Below are 22,368 nucleotides of genomic sequence, written 5' to 3' on the forward strand. Positions count from 1 at the left end.
ACAGGTGAGTGCTGCCCTCCTGCGGTAAGTGAAGGGATAAAATCCCGACAGGGTGCGCATGCTCAGTTTAGCCGTTGGGTTCAGCGGTATAAAACCGTCCGTAGCCCAGTGTGTGCCTTCACCTTCAGCCATCTTAATCATGTTGGGTGCTGTGGGACGGTGCTGCAGCGGGGCTCTGCAGGCTTTTAAGCCTGGGATTAACTCTTTAAAGACGATCAGTGCGAGACATGCAGCTCTTAATTTGAGTAAGTGCATACTTTTTAAACATGGGTCGACTGTCAGGATTATATGTCCCGTGACTTGTCTCTAACACAAATGGATGCATACAGGGTGGGTCAGGCCTCAACTTTACCCTGGATTCTCTCTCATTTATTTGCCATCAAGTGATTTTTATTCAATCACAGCTGCTAAATTAAGTTTTTATTTCGTCATGATGTTACTTCAGTCACGGTGTAGCGCCAGTCTTTCTCCTGTTTTCTGACTCCATTCAATGACCTTTCAAAGTAACTCAGTACAAGTCAAATGTTTGACTCACTTCATGTTTGAACATTTCAACTCTGAGTTTCAGTGACAACAAAATATGGGTAATTCTATCATGACACACCAAAATATGTATTTATATTATATTCTGTCTTGTAGATTTTGTGTTGGTATACTGATCATATTTTAGTCTCTTTTTTTTTTTTTTTTTTTTTTTTTAGTGACTAAAAATATTTTTATTTTTCAAATCTAGTTGCTGCTGTTTCATGTGAAGTCAAGTTTAATATGTTGTCCTTGTCCTTTCCTGTCACTGTCCTCCCAGGCAGGGGTTATGCTGCCCCAGCTGCTCAGGCTGCACTGGCCAATGGCCGCATCGTTGCTGTGATTGGTGCTGTGGTGGATGTCCAGTTTGATGAAGGCCTTCCTCCCATTCTCAATGCACTTGAGGTGGCTGGCCGTGAGAGCAGGCTGGTGCTTGAGGTGGCACAGCATCTAGGTGAGTGGGTTGGGGTGATCCTTATAATACTATTCGACAAATCACTGTTTGGGTACCTGTTAATGAACTTTGAACATTGTCTTTACTCTCTTCTTGTGTGTTTCTCCAGGTGAAAACACTGTCAGGACTATTGCCATGGACGGTACAGAGGGTCTAGTTCGTGGTCAGAAGGTTCTGGACACCGGAGCCCCCATCAGGATCCCTGTGGGCCCTGAGACCTTGGGCAGGATCATGAATGTCATTGGAGAACCCATTGATGAAAGGGGACCAATTAGCACCAAACAGTAAGTATTGAGAGGATCACAGTGCTGGAGTTATTCTGTAGTTTTCTTGATGTCAACAAAACCAATGGCAATACCAAAACCAACATTGTGTTGGTCAGTCTCTTAAAGTATTTCTGACTTCCCTGCCCTGTCTGTGGCAGCTGCACGGCCATCGTTTTGTTATTTTGGTGGCTTGGGTCTTTTCTTGAGATTTGACAATAAAAATATATCCTATAAATCGTATATTTAATCATGACGTTTATTATCTTGCAGGACTGCTCCTATTCACGCCGAAGCCCCTGAGTTCACAGACATGAGTGTGGAACAGGAGATCCTGGTCACTGGCATCAAAGTGGTCGATCTGCTGGCACCCTACGCCAAGGGTGGAAAGATTGGTTGGTGGATCATAATTACCCTCTAGAATTTTTTATTTTTTTTTATTTTTTGGCCAACAATCAAATTTTCAAACATGCTTGTCATGATAATTGATTATTTTGCACGTTGCATTCCTTCAGGTCTTTTTGGTGGTGCTGGTGTCGGCAAGACTGTATTAATTATGGAGCTGATCAACAATGTAGCCAAAGCACATGGTGGTTACTCTGTGTTTGCCGGAGTGGGGGAGCGAACCCGTGAGGGAAATGACTTGTACCATGAAATGATTGAGTCCGGTGTCATTAACCTGAAGGACACCACCTCAAAGGTAACAACCTCAATTCCTTTAAAACACAGTTTAGCTTTTCTAATTAAGATCCTTAGCAAAGCGTAGCACATGATGTAAAGTGTAGTTTATCAGTTTGGATGGGATTCATGTAAATCTATTCTGTGTTTAATTCATGCTAAACTTCATGTCCTCAGGTAGCGCTGGTGTACGGTCAGATGAACGAGCCCCCAGGTGCCCGCGCCAGAGTTGCTCTTACCGGTCTGACTGTTGCCGAATACTTCCGTGATCAGGAGGGACAGGATGTGCTGCTCTTTATTGACAACATCTTCAGGTTTACCCAGGCTGGATCAGAGGTTCATAATACCACATAGATTTTTTTCATTATTTGCAGATGTTGTTGCATATAAATCTTGTGTCTGAATATTTGTGTCATTTTTCTTCAGGTGTCTGCCCTGTTGGGTCGTATCCCCTCTGCTGTGGGTTACCAGCCTACTCTGGCCACTGATATGGGTACAATGCAGGAAAGAATTACCACCACTAAGAAGGGCTCCATCACCTCAGTACAAGTGAGAAGACACAAGATGCTAATCACGTCAGCACACTCTTGCTTTTTCTTGATTATTTGTACTAAAATTGTTAATTGTGTTACAGGCTATCTATGTGCCTGCTGATGACTTAACTGACCCTGCTCCTGCCACAACTTTTGCTCACTTGGATGCGACAACTGTGCTGTCTCGTGCTATTGCTGAGCTTGGTATCTATCCTGCTGTGGACCCTCTGGATTCCACCTCCCGCATCATGGACCCCAACATTGTTGGGGCAGAACACTATGATGTTGCTCGTGGTGTACAGAAGATTCTTCAGGCAAGCCTCATGTTGGATGTTTACAAATTTTTGAATGACTGTCAACAATTTCTGCAATCCAAAACTAAACTTAAAATTTTGTATAACGGCTAAACTTTTCTTGTTTTTTTTAGGATTACAAATCATTGCAGGACATCATTGCTATCCTGGGTATGGATGAATTGTCTGAGGAAGACAAGTTGACTGTAGCTCGCGCTCGCAAGATCCAGCGTTTCTTGTCGCAGCCCTTCCAGGTAGCAGAGGTCTTTACTGGCCACTTGGGCAAGCTGGTGCCTCTCAAGGAAACAATCAAAGGCTTCAAGAGCATTCTAGGAGGTAGAGTGCTGCACCAAGGCCAAAATATTATTAAATGGGATGAACTTAATGGAAATTTAAGAGTAATGGCTATTCTTTTCTCTCTTCAAGGTGAATATGATCCCCTGCCAGAGCAAGCTTTCTACATGGTGGGTCCCATCGAAGAAGTAGTCCAAAAGGCTGAGAAACTGGCAGAGGAGCATTCATAAGTGATTTATCTGCAAGGTTGGAAAGTTTTATGAGATAATATTTGTACAGTATGATTTCTATTTGAGGAACTTCTAAGGTGTCATGCTAAGTATGTTGTGTTGTGGTTCCATTTCTCTGGAAAGGTGAAGATGAAATTAAAAAATGACATTGTGATATATAAATTTTTTTTTTTTTTGTCATGGTTTTTTTTCCCCATTAGTTGCACCGTCAGTCAGCAAACATTCTTGGTGAAAATGAACATTTGTTTTAATGAAAACATGTCTCATTGGTAAGAAGACATAACACTTACATAATAATAAGGTTTAGCCTATCATGTGGCGAAGTTTCTTATTCAGCTCTCTCTCTTGTGTAAGGAGACTGGCGCTGTGTTCTCTGAAGGCATCAAAATCCTGTAAAGTAATTGGAAGCGAAAACATGTTGAACGTGTTTTTAACTCGATGTAGGCCACTGTCGATTTCACTCTTCGATACTGCAGATTTCAACAAACCTTTTTAAGCTTCTCATACTTTCCTGTGGATTCATCAAGAGCACACTGGAGAGACTTCACTTTTACATCTGCATTAACTGCTTCTGCTTCCTGTTCAAACCTGAGGCAAGGCCAAAGACAAATTTAGATTGAGATACTTGTTATACTCAAGCAGTGCAATGAGAAAGATTGTTCATACATGATTTACCTATTCTCTGCTTCAGCTCGGGATTTTTTCTCTTCTTTCCATCTCCTCTCCAGCTGCTGGATTTTCGCTTGTTTCTCCTGTATGTAATCAATTCATACGTACATGAAGTGATCAGTTAATTCTTTGCAAAGTTGTAATTTCAGTGAAGTGAACAAATACTCTTGTCGATCACCTGTATCACTCTCCCTCTTTCCATAGACAGAGACAATAGTTTGTCCTTCTCTTTGGCGAGGCTTGTTATGCTTTCTCTCGTGTTGATCTCCTTCAAAGCTTGCTTTTCTTCTGCCATTCCTAGCTTCAGCTTCATACCTGATTGTGGAAAGAAGGCCACAATACTACAAGTGCTTTTTATTTCTCGAGAATGATAAAACATTTACCACCCACCTTTGCACGCATCTACAGCATCTCTTTGCTGTTGCTGAGCATCATGTAATTGATCAAGTAGCAATGCCTCCTTGGCTTGATGCTGAGTTGCCTGTTGCAGGAGTTTTGACTGGTATTCAGCTAATTTCTCCCTTTAAACATAGATGTAAAATACAGCTTCAAAATGATGAGTGTAAAGTAAATGTTAAATAATGAGCAACTATGGCTGCAACTAATGGTTAAATATTTAAGTTACTTATTATCTAGATTGATTACTTTTTTTTTTCAATAGTCTATAAAATGCTGAAAAATGCCCATCACAATTTTCCAGAACCCCAGGTGACATCTTGAAATTGCTTTTATACAGTCCAAAACCCAAAGATATTCAATTTACAGTTCTGTAATCAGATAACATAACAGAATAACTGAATCCTCACATTTTAAAAGCTTAAACCAGTGAATGATTGGTAGCAGTTTTGATACATGACTTAAACGATTAATCAGTTAAAAATGTTGAGTTTCTGTAGTCTGACAAATAGAAAAACTTACCGATATTCATTTTCTTTATTTGTGTAATTCTCTGTCAGCAGTTTGCTATCTTGCATCAGTTTTTGCACAAACACTTCTTTATCTTGTAATTTTTGGGAGATAAGTGTGTCATTTTCTGACTGCAGCTGTTTGTTTTCCACCTTTAACTGGACATTCAGACTTTTGTATTCTTCCATGAAAGCAATAATGGCTTGATTGTTGGCAGCTAAATCCATAAATCTCTTCTCTAATAACTCTGCTTTCTTTCTTTCGCCACCCAGTTCTTTCTGGCAGTCTGTTAAACTGTCCTCCAGCTCTGTGTTGATTTTTTGCAGGGCTTGGCATCGCAAAAGCAGCTCATCTGCTCTCTCTTTCAGTATGCAGATCAGATTTGACTGTTCATCTATCCTGGACCGCAGCATTTCTGTTTCTGTCATATCCTCTGCAGAAAAACTTCGAAGTTTGTCCAGTGACTTCTGAATAATGTCCATATCCTGGGAACAAGGGCAAATGTCCAGTGTTAAAACATGAGTGACAGGCACTTGTGGCAGCTTAAAACTAAAGCTTGACTGATTTTGGGGGTTTTGAGGCTGACACTGATATCAATATTATTGAGATATTTTACATAAAATAATTCAACAGTCAAAAGCCCTGTGTGTTATTTAGTGTTAACTATCATAGGAAAAAATATTCTCATGTGAGAGGCTGACACCAGTCAAGTTTGGCATTTTGTCTTCAAACTGACTTGGAGGATTATACCAACTATAAAAAATGGCTGCCAATAAATTTCTGTTATTCAACTTAAGATTTCTGAATTTCTTGTAATTATAATGCAAATGAATGGGACTTCAACAACAAATTCTAGGTTAATCCAGCCATGCATGCTTAAAAAGAAAAAAAAATTCACAAATATCTGCAAATTAGATCCTTTTAGAAGAAAATAAGTCAAGTTTGGCGTATCTTAAGACATTAAAATTTGCTGGACAGTTGACAGTTGCTAGTTTACCTCAACTGCATTTTACACCTTACTAACTTAGCTGTTTTTAAATTTAAAGTTAATTTAGACTTTAAAATAATTTAAATACCACTCGTATAAGATTATGCGACAGTTGTGACAGTAGCATAATTTGAGATTAAATGTGAAATGACAAGTCTTCTGCAGACTCATTAGCAAACGGTGGACTTGCACAGATTTATTGCTGACGTCATTAACTTTTACATACTGTACCTCCGTCGTGTTCATGAAGTTTTCTGCATTTCTCGGAGGAGTGGACATGATGAGTAATGGCCTATTCCCGATTGTACGTGTTATTTTTTACTCATTGCTCAGTTCCACTTTTTCGTAGGAAGTATTTCGGAGTTTCAGTTGCTCGGTCGCTAATGGCAACCACATTCGAGCGGCCCTCTCTGTTTTTGTGGCTGCGGTAGAGGGAACGTTTGTGCCGCTGCTCGGACGCATGATGGCGGTGTTCGTCTTCCTATCAGTCACCAACGGTGGAGGTAATGCACATCTCGAATAATCATGGTGGAAGGAGTAGTATAGTTTTCCTATGTTGCTTAAGTCCTGTTTCATTTTGGTACATTATTAGTTACTCAGTTATTGAGTGGTAGCTGTCGTCTTAAGGTTGCTTTTTATTGTCAGTTTACTTTTCCGTTATTTTTTTTTTTTAATTCACAAGCTACTTTAAAAATCTTTGTGGACATGGCCTATTAGTACATTAAACCTCCAGGGCCTGATAATGAATTTATGGCAATTTGTGGCTTTTAACCCTTGCATCGGTTTAACAACACGTAAACGGTTTAATATCAAGTAAAACACTCTTACAATGACTGACAATTTTCTTGTCGTATGTGAACATAAAACTCAATGTGGGGAAGTGAGTGTTATGCATACAGCAAGGCTCCTTAGTCGGGCTCGAACCAGACACATGGGGATTACGTCTAGGCCTTCTGGACACCCTAATTAAAAACTTTAGTTAGTTTTACATTTTTATTACTCCCATCATTATTTTCCTCACAGGATACCGTAGACAACCCCTTTACAGAGTGGGACAAATGAACAGAGCCCATAGCCCGCTGCGAGTGAAAAATCACTGGCACCCGGGACAACTCGGACCCTACATGGCATTATGCAGGTTCCAGGGCCAGAGGGATTTATTTGGAGGGCCGAGGCTGGGTTGGGGGAGCGGCTGTCCTGGCCTTTGTGCACGCCCCTTTTCATCAACTAGCGGGCCAAGAAAGACAGACAGAGGAAAGCAACAGCATCCCAGCCTCAGTCCCTACAGCTCCTCCATCTGCACAGCGGAGCTGGACGGACCAGCCAGAATGTGGAGAGCACTGCTACTTCAACTTATTCTCATCTTCATGTGCTGTGTTAGATGGTGCCACTCTGAAGGTAAGTAGTGTGATTTTATTATCTCCTGCTTTCTGTTTTCTGTCCACACAGGCTGGCAGTTAAATGATTCATTGGGGAACTGTTCTTGTTGAGCTACCACTGATTCACCCATTGCACTTGTTGCTCAATCAAAACAAGCCACTTAGGCTACTGTGCATATAAACGTAGGCTGAATTTTTGCTGACTTAAAATGTGTTTTACACATTTACAAAAGTATACACCTAATGAGTACAGTTCAAGATGCTAAATCAACTGAACACATGAAAATAACCTTTATGATGACCCAAAAAGCCACTGCTTTAATGGAGCGACACTATATCTTCCAGTAATTTTGATGTGGCCAATAGGTACAGTAATTCTGGCTCTGGATCTAAATGTTTTACCACATAGTATTACTTTAAAGGTTGAGCACAAAGCCTTCCTCAGACAGATTGGAAGTTCTCTTGAAGAACTTTTCCCTGAGCTTTACTGTTGCTAGGTAACAGAAAAGAGCATGTGACTTACAGACAATCTGTGAGGACTGAGAGCTACTGGTACAAATCTCATTCGATTTTACGCCGCAGACCACTGATTCAAACTTGATTGCAGCTGGAGGAAGAACTTTATTCCCAAGTGTAAGATAGAGACAGACAAAATGCTCAGATACTGCTCTTTATACATGACAGTTTTGTGTTTGTCTCTTGTTTGTAGCCCAGCTAGATCCTACTTCTCAAATTGTAATCTGCTTTCTTTTTGCTCAACTCTTAGTACGTAAGCTCCTTAGTGTGAATCAAGCAACTAATTACACTGCAGGTGCTGCAGAATGGAACCATTTCTACCTAAGGAGCAGTTTGGAGTTAAGAAAATAAACTGTACCCAAGAGTACGAGTCGCAGCTACAGCTTTCTTATTTATTTATTATGAAACATCCTGGGCCTATTTCCGCACTGGCTAACAGACAAACAAAAACAAAAAAGGTGAACTCTGCATGCCAAAAAGACAATATAATCGTGTTGATACTGAGGCTGTGGCATTTGGCATTTGGAAAAAAAAATCACTTGGCATTTCCTTTGAATCGCAGCAGTCTCAGTACTTGTAGCTGAAATTTGCTGATGACAACTGAAGTGAACAAAATGATGACTTAGCTAAAACCTCAGTGTCTCAGTAGACTTTGTCAGCATGTTCATGTTGATTATTAGCACTGAGCCGTTGTGATTAACAGACACTATTGTAGACTGCTTAAATAAAATTGCATGTAGTCTTGTAGGTTGTGATGATGTTCCACCACTTACTTCTAACCTGGAGTTTTAATAATGCCATGATAAATGGGTACAGTAAACACTGCAATAGAATAGTATCAGGTGCTTCCTGAAAAGACTCTGGTGATGTGTGAATCAAATTGAAAGATATGTCACTTAATAATATACTGAAGAGATTGGTAATGGTTTATTAATGCAGTTTTGCTATGAGGGGGCAGGGTGTTTTCTCTAATCTCTGCTTGATCCTCCACAAAAATCCTTAAGTTTGATAATTGTTTCATCCCCACCCTTCTGTAACACATTATCCAGGCCTTATCCTCGATACTGCTGCAGAATGCTTACACTGGTAATAATAGCTAATGTGACAGTCTGAGGGGATTTCATGGTGCTGGTTTGTTAGCTACCCTCTGACATGTTATTAACTACCCTCTGTCATTTTATTAACTACCCTCTGTCATTTTTGCTGTTCCAGACATGTTTTGTCAGTAAATTGAGTTGTTTTCTCTATTAATCATTGGCCACTGATATCTTAATAACCTATTAAGTGCACAGTAAGAATTTTTAAGGTGTTAAAAATTAAAAGGAATATGAAACAGAATAATGAATACAGACAACATGTTTGTTAGTGTAATTTTAGTCTGCTTGTATTTTGGTCAGGTGCGGGGCTGGACTGTCTTGATTTGATCACACCTATTTTCAGTTTGAGTTTGAGTCTGTCACGACATTGTTAAAAATATTATTTTCAACTTTTAAAGACACACCAACTTGGCCTGCATGTGCATATTAAACCTCACACATGCCGGCTTCTTTCCGGTGTAGGAGCCTAAATCCTTGTGCAACAGTAACACGGCGTTAGAAACAAGAACGCAGTTGGCACAAATCAAGAGCAAATCCTTTCTTTTCCTGCAGCTCCCTCAGTCTAGGTTACAGACACTGAGGATGGAGTTTAGCCTCCAACTAGCAGCTGGTGAGCTGTGACTCACTGTACAGAGGAAAAATTTGTTGTCCAGTGCCTGTGTCATTGCATAGTGACAACTTCATTTATGATTTGTTTGACTATTGCTTTTGTTAAGGCACGAACCAAAAATCATGTTGAATCTTCCTCAAATGTAACCAGACCAAGGCTTTATTTCTCGCTTTATTTATTTCTTCCTTTTGCTCCCATGCCACTGCCAGTGCCCCTCTGGTTTTCACTGTTTTGTGTGTAGCAGTTAGAGCCAAAGTCACTTGTTTGGCAATTGACTGCATTCTGCCGCATTGATTTCCATATGAAATAGGCAGCAGCACTTCGCTCTGACAGCATGGACGGGTCCAGCGTTTCATGCTGCCAGCAGCCGTTTTCACTACTTTTCTCCACACACATTCAGTGAGTGCAGAGGGCTGCGCCAAAACAAGACGATATTGATGAAAGCCTGAAGACATCTCTCAGGCACCCCACGGGACAAGTAAGATATTCAGAGAGTTTCAGCAGTAGAACACAGGTGTTTTCCTAATGGGTGGCCTTGAGAGGGGAGCTTATGTTTCACTTTTGTTTTACCTTATCGCAGGATGTAAGTCTTACTGTACTCTCCACTGTCCATCTGCAAATTGGCTTTTCTAGGGTGACACTTCCAGTTATGAGTTTGCATCCCTGCTGGCACCTTTTTTGTGCCATTGTAATTTCACAGTGGGGTTTAAGGCGTTTGGGGGGGTTCATTCTAATGAAAATTCCTCTACTGCTCCTCTTTGTTGGGCAATAGTAGGGTGCCTTATCTTCCTGCATGGATAGTGTGGCGCTCTCTCCTGCTGTGGGTTTAAGTTGCTAATTAGAAAAGACAAGGCTAGAAAGAAGAGAAGGAAAAACACTAACAAAAAAAGGAACTCCACATCAGACTGAAGCTAAACATTCTTACTAGCAGATTTGCATCGCTCACTGTGTCTTTTACCTAATATTTACTCACATAGTCAAATTTTGATTTTGTGATTTTGATTTTGGATGAAGACATAGAAATTTTAGGATTAAGGAAAAGTTATAAAGACAATGTTCTTTTTCAGAATGTAAGGAGAACCGTCACACATGATAGTGCTGTTGAAAGGTTCAGCTTCAGTGTATCTGTCACCTTTCCCAGAGGTAATACAGTCAGGGAACACTGGCTGCATTTGAAAGCTTCCAGCAGATTGGTTTCTCCTTGGCGTACATGGTTTTAAGTTGTCAACCTAGGTCTGAATGTATGACAACTATAAACATCTTGATCTTTTCTGAAGCAGATTTTGTTCATTTGTTTAGCTCTTTTTTTTAAGCTCAATTTTGTTTCTTAAATATGTTATGATTATTATTTTAATGTCATAACTGTGTATTTGATATTTATTTACTTACAATAATGTTGTCATGTAATACTTAAATGTATTGAACATATCCCTCATTTTCTGGGGAAATATTGTGTTTCTGTTAAATAGAGCACATCTCTTAGCCATTGTTATACTGTATGCAACACTTGTCCCTGCTGCCATGCTATAGATGATGCTGAAACCTCTGGGATCACTGCCTTGCAACAAAGGCTCCCTTTGAGTAGATTGTGAGCAATTTTATCATTAGTAAACTGAGCAGGAAAAAAAGGTTTGCTTCCTGGATAGCTGCTGTAGGAGTTAAATATGCAGCCTCTTTTGGGTTGGTTGTAAAGCAGTATGTTGGTTTTAATTAATCTGAGACAAAAATTCTTGATGGGAGCATATGCAAGGCTTTTAGTACAGTAACACATGCAGTGACCCCACAGCTGTTGTGGAAGTGATCCATCTTTAAAAGGGTGCATCACATCAAAGAGATGATAAACCCTGACTCTAAACTCAAATAGGTGCTTGGTTTGCAGGCAATACATTTTTAGTAGTTTACCTTTAAGATGTTACTTTTTTACTCACAGTTTCTCAGGTAAACACACATGAAGGCTTAACACTTTTGCAACATATCTCTATATATCTTAGTAGCTTAAGGCATTACAGAGGTTTTTTATAGCTATAGCATGGGGGTAATGCACTATTTGATTTTAGATAGGCTAATCCAATCTGTTAATAGGCTGTTAATTTTGCTGTGAGTGTATGGGGCTACTTGATCAAGAGGAAAGAATGTGTCCAAAATGCTGGATAAGGCAGGACAGAGATAGACCACCAACCCCAAGCGTGCACCAGCCATCACCACCTCACAGCTCTTCTCATGAAGAATTTGGGTTGAAATGGTTGCGGTACCACCCAGTACCACTATTTATTCCAATTACATTTCAGACCGGACAGGAACAGCATGCACCATAAATCAGGCTGTCAGAGAGACAATCAGAATTACACATTCCTATTTGGACGGGTCTGATGGAGTGCTCTGCCACTAAACTATGCTGCCTGAATCAATCTCTCCTGGAAAATGTCAGGGAAGGTAGAGTGGTGGTACCTTATCTCTACACATGCCACTCAGCGAGAACATCAAAAGGAGGCTCAGGATGAGTGCGGTGAAGGTTGTGTAACTGTCGGGAGGATGGCTGGCACGCTTGTCTCCAAGGCTTGTCAATGCTATTAACAGCATGCTTCGTCAGTGGAAGACATCCCTGCCCCCTTATGCCATGTTTTTTATTAAATATAGAGTATTTAAGAATTCATTTTGAGAATGCCAGAATGACAAATGACTGGATTGTATCATGACATTATTACTAATAATAATTCCATCAACATTAAGAAACATTTATGAAGATTAATAACTGGATAAAAAAATTGATAGCATGTAAGAAAAAGCTTGAAATGAAGAACCGAATTATGCCAAATTATCTCTGTGTGTAGGATGTGAACTGGGGCAGTTCCGCTGTGGGACAGGCCGATGTATCCCAGGTGACTGGCACTGTGACGGGACATCAGACTGTGTGGATGACTCTGATGAACACGACTGCCGTGAGTTACTCATTGTTTGACACTGTATGCCAATATATTACCTGAGAGGGTTCGAATATTTATGATGCTTGTTGGATGTGTCATTCCAACCTGAATTACACCAGAGGTGAAAGAAATACTCAGATCCTTTACTTAAATTTTCAAAATTTTACTTAAGTAAAAATACATTAGTATTATTAGCGAAATGTACTTTAAGTATCAAAATTAAAAGTAATCCTCTTTAGTTTAATCTATAACAGTACATCCATCATATTTCACTAATTGGTTATATTTTATATGTAAAAGAAGTAGCTCAAAATTGTACTAAAGTAGTGTTCTTGAGCAAATGTGCATATTAACTCTCTAACAGTGGATTTCACTCAACTGTTATAAATAATGAAATGCTCTGTGTGTGTTCCAACAGCTCAGGTAACGTGTGATGACAGTCATTTCCAATGCTTAAGTGACGGCGAGTGTATCCCAGATGTGTGGGTGTGCGATGATGAGGAAGACTGTGAGGATGGCTCAGATGAGAGGCAACACTGTCGTGAGTAAATTTTACAGTGTCAAGTCACTGTTTTAACTGTGTTTCACATGAGTTGAAACCTAACCACCTGAACCCGTATATTTCTAATAGATCGCTTGAAAAGCGATCTATTAGAAAGCGATCGCTTGAAAAGCTTCAGAGTTGGATAAAACACACTCTCCAGTGCTTCCAGTGAAATCATACCACACTTGTTTTAACTGAAATGATGAATGCTAATTTTTGTGGTTGCACCATTAAATTACACTAATATTGTGTGTAATGTCGATGTTTTTTTAAAACAATTTTTACACATTTCCTCAGTTTTGGCATCAAATGAAACCGTAGTGCTTTTATTGCAATCCTGAACGAAGGTCTGTCTTTTTGAAAAATAAGTTTTAGAAATTGGCCTGTCAAAGTGTCTGTGGAGGTTAAGGATTTAATTGCTGTATTGTACTTACTATATATTTTAAGTACATCAACTTTCATTTTTATTTTTATATATAAGAAACCTTCCTGCTGCTAAATAAATCACTCTCCAATCTGTCCCCAGCTGGAAGGACGTGCACCAGTGGCCAGTTCAGCTGCAGTAATGGGGCGTGCATCCCAGGAGAATACCGATGTGACCGTCTGGCGGACTGCTCAGATGGATCTGATGAGAGAAACTGCCGTAAGTCTTCTCCAGGGTGGTTTCCCCTTTTTTTTTTTTTTTATCTCAGGCTCCTGTGGCATTTTAATCAATTTGTTAAGATTAAGAGTCTCGCTGACTGACAGAATGGGCCACAATATGCTTCTTGTTGTCAGAGGTTGATTGCAGATTCCTTGGTGGATTAGTCAAGCTGAAGTTCAGCTGCTATGCCATTATTGTGCCGACATGGTAGACTCACAGCACTACACACTGTGGTAATCTCACAATTGCATAAAGAATGCTTTGGCGACTGCTGTTGTTATGGTGGTGGCGTTAAATTTTAGTCTCTTATCCTTCCCATTCACTGAGCTTTTCACATTTTAAGAGCTGAAAGGAACACAGTTGTCAGGCTGATTTGAATGCATACGATTTCCCTGATGATGATTTAATCTTTCAGATTACCCCGAGTGCACACAGCTGAGATGTGCTAATGGGGCCTGCTACAACCGGACTCAGCGATGTGACCAGATACTTGACTGCCGTGATGGCTCTGATGAGGCCAATTGCAGTAAGAAACCAGTCAATTTTAGAAACAGGCATTTAGAAACAACTCTCACTTGGGCTGTGCCGCAGCAATGCACAAAAAAGTAGCATCACTAAATGCTTCTTTTTGTCTATTTCTGTTGTTTTGTGTTTTCTTTAGCACAGCACTGCAACACGGGCCTGTTTCAATGTCATAATGGAGTGTGTGTTCCTCATCGCTACATCTGTGACCATGACGACGACTGTGGAGACAGAAGTGATGAGCTAAACTGCAGTATGTAGCCTCTGTCTCTATATCCTCTTGTTCTCTTTAATCCAACCTCATTGTGAGTGTAAGGGCCCTCACCTAGATAAATAAACAAATAACTTAGTCTCTGATCTCACTTACAGCATATCCTACATGTAGAGGGAACTACTTCACCTGCCCCAGTGGTCGCTGTATCCATCAAGTCTGGCTCTGTGATGGAGAAGATGATTGTGAGGACAATGCTGATGAGAAAGGCTGTGGTATGGATCATTGTTAATCAGTTCTCATAAATGTACTTTATTTTTACTGTTAGGACCAGTAATGTTAGACATTTGGCTGGTTAAAGAACACCAGAATGGGTTACAACTGGAGCTCTCTGTGTGAACCTGATTCATCTCCAGTCACCATGGTCGATTCGGGATAGCAAGACGCTATGCCTGTGCTCCTTTAAGTGTGTTATTCAAATGCCTCTTTGTGGCACAAGATTGCGCAGCCCCCCAAAGGGCTTTAGAATTCCTTCACACGGCTGTGAAGAGTGTGTGTTTTTAGAGGATGGGCTGCAGAAGCCCTCTGAGCCCCCATGTGACCCCCTCCAAGCTCCATTCCCCTGCATCGATTTAAAGTGACAGTAATTTCCCTGACAATGAAGTCCCAGTTACAATTTTCTTAAGATCAGCACCACATTCCAGTGGAGGCTGCCTGTCCCTAACACACACCTCACTGGCTGAATATCTTTCAATTCCAAACAGTCTGACGTGTTTAAAGCCCTATCCTGTGGTGTTTTTTTAGCTGTATTTCTTTTTTATGTGTAAGATTAATTGGTTTTGACTACAGATAATGTGCCGAGAGAGTGCTACCCAGGAGAATGGCCCTGTCCATCCTCTGGCCTATGTATCCCCATGGATCAGCTGTGTGATGGGACAGCTCACTGTCCCGAGGGAGAGGACGAAACTAACACCACTGTTGCCCGCAACTGCAGTTAGTACCAACAAAGCTAGTGTCAAATACACATTAGAACATCTGATATCACAGAAACTGTGCCACTGAAGTATCTTCCTCACTATTCTGGCTTCTGTGTTGGAACAGGTATCTGGAGATGTGCCTCTCTAAGCTGTGAGCATCGTTGTCATGCCTCTCCTGAAGGAGGAACCTGTTCTTGTCCTTCTGGATACATTGTCAGCAGCAACAATAGTCGCTCATGTATAGGTATTTATCCTTCATAAACGTAACTGCAGCATAGCCCAACGTTTGAGAATTTTTGTACATGTAGTACAATGGTAAGGATAATTTGGGATGTTTGACACTATCCCATGTATTTTTTCTGCTTTTGCTCAATTGATAAAGTAAGCAATTACTGGCAGTGGGTGAGTCTCTTATTTGGGGGTTTCTGCCTAAGAGTGGAACAACAGAGGTCCTTAATCACAGGACGCCACAAGTACAGAGAGACAGCTTCACCTAAATAAGACTTGAATTTTGTGCATGTAACCATTTACACTTGCAGTGCATCCACATTCTGATCCTGACCAGAGACTTCTCAATTCAAATCAGGTTTATAGCAGTGCATATAAAATCTGCTGTTTGTGTGGACCCAGAGAATGAGACCTGCTGTTTGTTTGGACTCAAAAGTACATTGCAAAAACTTTTTAGACTCACAGCAAAATGTAAGAAAAATCGAAAGGAAGTATCATTGACTTGCACCTCATTACACTTTTTTGTTGTCTCTTAAAAACCTGTTGTAGGTATAATGTAATGTGACAGAACCAATCAGTGTTTAATTCTCATCTGCTTTGATTTTGATTTCATGCTGAAGACTTTGACGACTGTTCGATGTGGGGTGTGTGTGACCAGCTGTGTGAAGACCGCATAGGCTCCCATCGCTGCAGCTGCCGAGAGGGCTACACACTGGAGCAGCACAGATACTGCAGAGCTGACGTCTCGAGTGAGTGTCATTTCCTCTCTGTTTGAACAGTTTGTTTTACATACAGTATGCTCAGATTTTGAATGTAAGAATGAATCGCCCAACTGAGGCCCATTAGCATAGACCCCCTTCCTTTTTACCGACCGCTGTGGCTGCTCCACTGAGCGTCTGTGCTTCTTTGTGGTGCATTGCTGCGTACTGAATGTTGTTTTAGTTAGTCTCTTGCCTGCTGAACATAGAAAGAGTGTTGACTGAGAGGCTGACCTCTTTGATTTTAGCTTTAGCAAAATGAGTTTGAAAAGATAATGGCTATAAATCCCCCCTACCCTCACTATTCTGTAAATTCTGTAAATTTCCCAAAGATCTTTTAGTTGAGCTTACGTACTACAAAACTGATTTCTGTTTTAATACAAATAAGGCTCTGGCTCAAACCTGAGCATTTCAAAGATAAAGATTTCTTATGCTGTGTTTTGTGACTTGTTGTATATTCTTTCCTGTAGCTGGAGTTCCTTCCTTGATATTTTCTAATGGCAGAGACCTGCTAATAGGTGACATCCACGGCAACAGTCTGCGCACTTTGATCCATTCACAGAACAGAGGGGTTGCAGTGGGAGTGGACTTCCATTATAATCTCCATAGGATCTTCTGGACAGATACCATTCAGAATAAGGTATTTTTAACCAGTGTACATATTCTATGTTTTTACTCTTACTGCTACGTTAGTCATAAGGCATTACCCCCCAGAACAGTCTGTTATGCCTGGGTAACATTTTATGGGGAGTAGAACAGTTTCTTGTTTGAGTAAGTACATGACTTAGTCAGGAGCTGGCCAGGACTGAATTCTCTCCATTATCCTTAAAAAATATCAGCAATGTTGATACTATAATAATGGGATAGCTGTTGGCTCCTTTGCGGCTGGGTCATAATGAACGGGAAGTAGATGTGGAATGGAATCCAAATGGCCTAATCTTGAAACCTGTCTGATAGGCTGGTATGATGTTCACATACCAGGGTGCAATTTTTGTAACTGGATCTGGTTCGAAGTAATCATGCTGTATTTGTTTTCAGTGGCACTGTCCATCTATATGCATTCTTTGGCCATCTAGAAAGTCTTTGTTCAGCTTATGCCTTGGCTCCTCTATGGTTTGAACTGCAGCCACTGGGCTGAAAGACTAGGACACATCTTTGACTGGGCATCTCTGTATATCAGCCACCTCCATGGCAGCATGTCAGATTAAAAGCAGAGAGAGCACAAACGGGGCCTGTGAATATAACAGGAAAGGTTAAACAATCAGGCTATTTCCACATCTTCAGTTTCTCTTTAAACAGGCCAGTTGAAAATCCTGCTTTTTAGACCTCTGGATCTTGTTTCAAAAGAAGCAGAGCTGTTAAGAGCAGTGTCTCTCTAACCAACTGCATGGTGCCAAGGCTTCTGGTCTGAGAAACTAGTGCCATCTTAGTATCGGCAGAGTGGCAGGTTCAGAAAACCACCTTACAGACATGTTTCTTTCTTTGCATTCCTGCCTGCAACAGTTCAACTGCCATAGACCAGTCTCATAGATCATACTCTTTCTTTAAAGGATGGGTTGACTTTCATTCAAGTCTATCTAAAAAAGATACTAACATTTAGAGTGAAAGAGTTTTCGTCCCTTGTTGTTTCTCCTGTTCTTGCTCTGGCCGCAAAGCAATTTCAATTTAATTGATTGGGGACAAAATCCAGGGTCCATGCTGTGTGTAAAACTGATTTCAAGGTTTTTCTTAAAGTTAAAATGATGCCTCAGCAGTCTAAGACTGACAAATAATTAGTGGCTATCTTCAAAAGTTGCAGTGTTTTTCTGTGCAAAATTCCCCCATTGTTTTTCTGTCGCTCTGCTGTCGCTCAGCAAGGACACACTGTTCATTCCAGCACAAAGAAGGAATTTGCTTTAAAAAAAGGCAATTTTTACACCAAACAAGGACTGTGGATATGTATCCATCACTTACACTGAAATCAATCTAGGAAGGGATGTGGACAGGGGTTACAATTACAGTGACCAATAACACTTCCAATCTACTTGCATGCATGTCAGTATTGTATTAAGATACTCTTGATTAAATCTGAACCTGTCCTAATATTTTCTCTTTATTACACGATGCAGTGACCACCTAAGAGCTCATTTCCTGACAACAATGGCATCTTTTGTCTACAGGTGTTTTCTGTGGATATGGACGGTTCCGACGTGCAGGTGGTTTTAAACGTATCAGTTGACTACCCTGAGAACCTGGCTGTGGACTGGGTGAACAATAAACTGTATGTGGTGGAGGCTAGCGTCAACAGGATTGACATGGTGGACTTTGATGGAAGTAACCGGGTCACACTCATCACTGAAAACCTCGGAAACCCGAGAGGACTGGCGGTGGACCCCACTGTTGGGTAAGCACATCTCCCAGCTTCCATCCATTCATCTATCCACCCATTCCCAATCCCCACATACAGTATCTGTCGTGCTCCATCGGCATGGAAAAATGGGGGGTAGTGTGTGTGTGTGAGATTAGGAGATTGCCCTGGGTGGATTAGTGAGGAGCAATGTAAGTGATGACCCTCATTGTAATCCAATAGTATAGTTCAAGGGGGGAGGAGAGCCAGGTGGCTACAGGAATTACATATCGTAAATTAATGTAGCTGTCTGGTGAGATGCAGAGCCACCCACCTGGAGATATAATGTGATGCTGTGGATACTTAATTAAAATGGGAAAGTCTCCTATGTTTTTTCTTAGGTGAATACATGTAATGTTATTTCTGTGTGCCCAGCTATACATACTGGTCCACATATAACAGTCACATCTCAGAGAAAACTGGCAAATTAAACTTTTCCCCTCCTTTCACAGGTATATGTTCTTCTCAGATTGGGAGGCACTGAATGGACAACCAGGCCTGGAGCGGGCTTTCATGGATGGTACAAACCGTAACGGGATCATTGGGAGTAAACTGGGCTGGCCAGCTGGTATCACACTGGACATTGAGGCCAAACGCATCTACTGGGTTGACAGTCGTTATGACTACATCGAAACTGCAACATATGATGGCCTTCACAGGTAAATATGTCATATGTTATTCCTCAAAAAACATTTTTTTGCATTTATATTCTAAGGTATCAGTGTCATCACCATTTTTTTAAATAGAAAAACAGTGGTCCATGGAGGTTCTGTGGTCCCACATCCATTTGGCATCAGTCTGTTTGAGCACAATGTCTATTTCACGGACTGGACCAAGATGGCTGTGATGAAAGCCAACAAGTTCACTGACAGCAGTCCTCAGGTGGTTTACAGTACATCTCAGACTCCTCATGGAGTAGCAGTGATACATCAGCTGAAACAGCCACACGGTAAGCCCCTCTCACTGAGCCAAATTAGTCTTTTTGTTCAGAGTGGTCCTGATGCAGCTAAAAGTTTTTCGTAGTTCTCACAGTTCATGCTACAGTAGCACAGTGTACATTTAGCCAGATTTTTGCCATGTAACTTCCAAAGGAAGAGCTACAAACACAAAAGTCAAAGATCACAATCCATAATTTTTTGTGTTGTTTTCAGTGCCAAACCCTTGCAGTGTAGACAGAGGCGGATGTGAGCAGATCTGTGTTCTGAGTCACAGGAGTGACAATGGAGGACTGGGTTACCGCTGCAAATGTCGCATTGGCTATGACCTACATGCTGATGGAAAGCGATGTTTGGGTAAAAGAACATTTCTCCTCTGTTTCTTGAACAGACCTCAGTATTTTTATACGTAATTCACCTATGCAGCAACCAGCCATGGTTTCATCTTGAGTAACCCTTACTTGTTTTGTCATGATGTTTTTGTTTGGCTGAATATCTTTGGCATGGATGGCTTTTGTTTCTAAAGGTCTTCTGTAATCCTATTTGCAGCTGTGAGGCAGTTTCTGCTCTTCTCCAGCCAGCTGGCTGTAAGAGGGATCCCCTTCAACCTTTCCTCTCAGGAAGACATCATCCTGCCCGTCACTGGATCACCCTCCTACTTTGTTGGGGTGGATTTTAGTGCCGAAGACGATGCAATCTTCTTCTCAGACACAGCCAAAGACATTATCTACAAACAGAAAGTGAATGGGACAGGTTAGCATCATGTCTGTTGCTATAGCCGAACTAGAATATCCTTATTACTGTAGACATTCACATATTAACAACAGAATAAAAATACGAGGAAAGACATTGTGGTTGTGGAGTATGGAAAACTATCAGCAGCTAAAATGTTTCCAGTGTTTTCCCTGTGCTTACATCCTTGGATAATTTCTTTCCTAGCAGAGAGCTCTACCATGTGATTCAGCCAGGCTTATACAGGGAGTTAAGGGAGTGCCTGATGGGGCCGACTGGTACAATGGGGGAGTGAATGGACAGTGGAAATGGATCATATAATCAACCCACATCTCAAACTAATCACCTGAAAATGGCTGAAAACGGCTGACAACAGACTACTCAAGGGTGTTTTACCGAGCAGTTTGTTGATGTTTAGTTTCTAAATGATCACTTTAATAGTGAAAAGCAGTTACTAATATGATAATCGGCAAGCAGAAACACCACTGCTCTGATCAGTGATGTTGTTTTTGGAGCTGCTCTAGTTTTTTCTGTCTGGTCCACATGGGGAAAATGCAAGCTGACAGCCTATTTATTTAAATGTGTTCCTCTTTCATCTCTGTGGTAAACGGTGGTCTGACTCCTTTGATCTGCACAGGCAGGGAGGTACTGGCAGCCAATAGAGTGGATGGAGTGGAGGACCTGGCTTACGACTGGATTTCAAAAAACCTCTACTGGACTGACCCACGATACAGGAGCATATCTGTCATGAGGCTCGCTGATAAGTCCAGAAGAGCCATCATACGTAACCTCAACAACCCGAGGGCCATTGTGGTGCACCCTCTCATTGGGTAAATCAATATTAGATAGGAAAACAATATTACTATTTTGGTGCTGTTGTTTCTTTAAAGCAAATATTGACATTTTGCTAACCCTCCTCCACAAGGAGATTATTTGGGCAATGCAGGGCCACCTCTAAAATTGCACATTTTAGGTTTATTGCATAGGGCAATATTACTATTCATCATACCATGACGCCCCAATATATCTGAATAAAAGAGCTTTAAGCCAGTTTACAACCCGTGAAAACTGAATATTCTATACTTTAATCTGTGAAATTATTGTTTAGAATATCTAAATGGATAAAAAAAAATATACAAGAGGTTTTTATAGTAATTGTATTTGTATTGTATCTGTTTTTGCTTTTAAGGATAGGGAAGTCTGACCACACACTGTAAGATGTACTCAGCCATTCATTGAATGTCCTGTAATTAAGCCCCCACCTGATAAAAAGAATCCTTATTTAGAACAAGCTGTTATTTCCAATAGCGTCAAAGTCATAAGGCTTCTGTGTCCAACAGCTGAGATTAGTTCAGCGTGAAGGGCAGTATTGTAGCGAACACTAAGAAGTTGGCTTAAACTGAAAAACTCTATAAGGTAGAAGAATCCAAAAATAAATCTAAATAAATAGGGTTTTTGTCACCACGGTAGATGTTTCAAAGTATTCAGAGAAGGTAGATTTTTGAATGAAATGTGACATTAATCCTTGTTTATTTTGCTTTGACAGGTATATTTTTTGGACTGACTGGTACCGACCAGCCAAGATTATGAGGGCATGGGCTGACGGGTCACATGCCCTGTCTATTGTAAACACTACTCTTGGCTGGCCAAATGGCCTAGCTATTGACTGGAGGTGAGCCAAAAGTCCTACAGCCATGCGCCAAAAAGAGCAGTCCCACAATTTCACCTTCTTTATTACAATCAAGATTGATATAATTTTTCTTTTTTTTTAACCCATTGTCTTGTCTCCTTGCTTTTTTTCTCCATCCAGCTCAATGCGTCTATATTGGGTGGATGCTTTCTTTGACAAAATTGAGCACAGCAGTTTTGATGGAAAGAACAGACTTTCATTGGACCGCATAACCCAGATCTCCCATCCATTTGGCCTCACCATATTTGAAGGTAATAAGCCCTGGCATAAAGTTGCCTATAAAGATCCTGCACAGGACAATGTATTTGAATAGGTTTGCCATCCTTGCTTAAATACTTTTCATGTCAAAAGAGCAATTACTGTTACCAGGAGGTGATGAAAGATAA

The 22,368-nt window shown here is 40.8% G+C and overlaps 3 protein-coding genes across 4 annotated transcripts in view; 2 read left to right on the forward strand and 1 right to left on the reverse strand.

Annotated features, from left to right (window-relative positions):
- The first annotated feature begins 87 nt into the window (after positions 1–87).
- LOC130177990 (ATP synthase subunit beta, mitochondrial-like) lies at positions 88–3,429 on the forward strand. The gene is made up of 10 exons (XM_056390050.1): positions 88–245; positions 803–976; positions 1,086–1,260; positions 1,513–1,634; positions 1,755–1,939; positions 2,095–2,253; positions 2,344–2,466; positions 2,552–2,764; positions 2,878–3,079; positions 3,170–3,429. Exons 1-10 carry the CDS (start codon positions 140–142, stop codon positions 3,265–3,267), a joined length of 1,557 nt encoding a protein of 518 aa, XP_056246025.1. The 5' UTR covers positions 88–139; the 3' UTR covers positions 3,268–3,429.
- Positions 3,430–3,496: 67 nt separating this feature from the next.
- Positions 3,497–6,252, reverse strand: zgc:172182 (coiled-coil domain-containing protein 89). Its single transcript, XM_056390052.1, has 7 exons — positions 6,062–6,252; positions 4,855–5,327; positions 4,327–4,457; positions 4,115–4,251; positions 3,943–4,019; positions 3,756–3,855; positions 3,497–3,657 (listed from the first exon to the last, which is right to left on the reverse strand). The coding sequence occupies exons 1-7, from the start codon at positions 6,107–6,109 to the stop codon at positions 3,571–3,573; spliced, it is 1,053 nt and encodes a 350-aa protein (XP_056246027.1). The 5' UTR covers positions 6,110–6,252; the 3' UTR covers positions 3,497–3,570.
- Positions 6,253–7,104: 852 nt separating this feature from the next.
- Positions 7,105–22,368, forward strand: part of lrp2a (low density lipoprotein receptor-related protein 2a) — a 46,506-nt gene continuing 31,242 nt past the window's right edge. For both annotated transcript variants that reach the window (XR_008829000.1, XM_056388976.1), the window contains exons 1-19: positions 7,105–7,228; positions 12,264–12,371; positions 12,775–12,897; positions 13,427–13,543; positions 13,959–14,069; positions 14,205–14,318; positions 14,435–14,551; positions 15,126–15,269; positions 15,378–15,497; positions 16,102–16,230; positions 16,710–16,879; positions 18,399–18,622; positions 19,078–19,284; positions 19,372–19,574; positions 19,777–19,917; positions 20,110–20,313; positions 20,930–21,122; positions 21,839–21,964; positions 22,103–22,233. Coding sequence is in view for 1 of the 2 variants with exons in the window: in XM_056388976.1 (XP_056244951.1) it covers positions 7,159–7,228; positions 12,264–12,371; positions 12,775–12,897; positions 13,427–13,543; positions 13,959–14,069; positions 14,205–14,318; positions 14,435–14,551; positions 15,126–15,269; positions 15,378–15,497; positions 16,102–16,230; positions 16,710–16,879; positions 18,399–18,622; positions 19,078–19,284; positions 19,372–19,574; positions 19,777–19,917; positions 20,110–20,313; positions 20,930–21,122; positions 21,839–21,964; positions 22,103–22,233 (2,752 nt within the window). In the remaining variant the exon portion in view is untranslated. The remainder of the gene's footprint in view (positions 7,229–12,263; positions 12,372–12,774; positions 12,898–13,426; positions 13,544–13,958; positions 14,070–14,204; positions 14,319–14,434; positions 14,552–15,125; positions 15,270–15,377; positions 15,498–16,101; positions 16,231–16,709; positions 16,880–18,398; positions 18,623–19,077; positions 19,285–19,371; positions 19,575–19,776; positions 19,918–20,109; positions 20,314–20,929; positions 21,123–21,838; positions 21,965–22,102; positions 22,234–22,368) is intronic.

Source organism: Seriola aureovittata, chromosome 11 (assembly GCF_021018895.1).
Source record: "Seriola aureovittata isolate HTS-2021-v1 ecotype China chromosome 11, ASM2101889v1, whole genome shotgun sequence".
Classification (NCBI taxonomy): Eukaryota; Metazoa; Chordata; class Actinopteri; order Carangiformes; family Carangidae; genus Seriola; species Seriola aureovittata.

What these genes read in the sequence shown, in the direction of transcription:
- LOC130177990 (XM_056390050.1), top strand. Translation starts at nt 140, where the DNA reads ATGTTGGGTGCTGTGGGACGGTGCTGCAGCGGGGCTCTGCAGGCTTTT. An exon ending in TGAAGGACACCACCTCAAAG is followed by an intron (nt 1,940 to 2,094) that starts GTAACAACCTCA and finishes TCATGTCCTCAG; the next exon opens with GTAGCGCTGGTGTACGGTCA. An exon ending in GCTCCATCACCTCAGTACAA is followed by an intron (nt 2,467 to 2,551) that starts GTGAGAAGACAC and finishes ATTGTGTTACAG; the next exon opens with GCTATCTATGTGCCTGCTGA.
- zgc:172182 (XM_056390052.1), bottom strand. Translation starts at nt 6,109, where the DNA reads ATGTCCACTCCTCCGAGAAATGCAGAAAACTTCATGAACACGACGGAG. An exon ending in ACTTCATGAACACGACGGAG is followed by an intron (nt 5,328 to 6,061) that starts GTACAGTATGTA and finishes CCTTGTTCCCAG; the next exon opens with GATATGGACATTATTCAGAA. An exon ending in TGCTGTAGATGCGTGCAAAG is followed by an intron (nt 4,252 to 4,326) that starts GTGGGTGGTAAA and finishes TTCCACAATCAG; the next exon opens with GTATGAAGCTGAAGCTAGGA.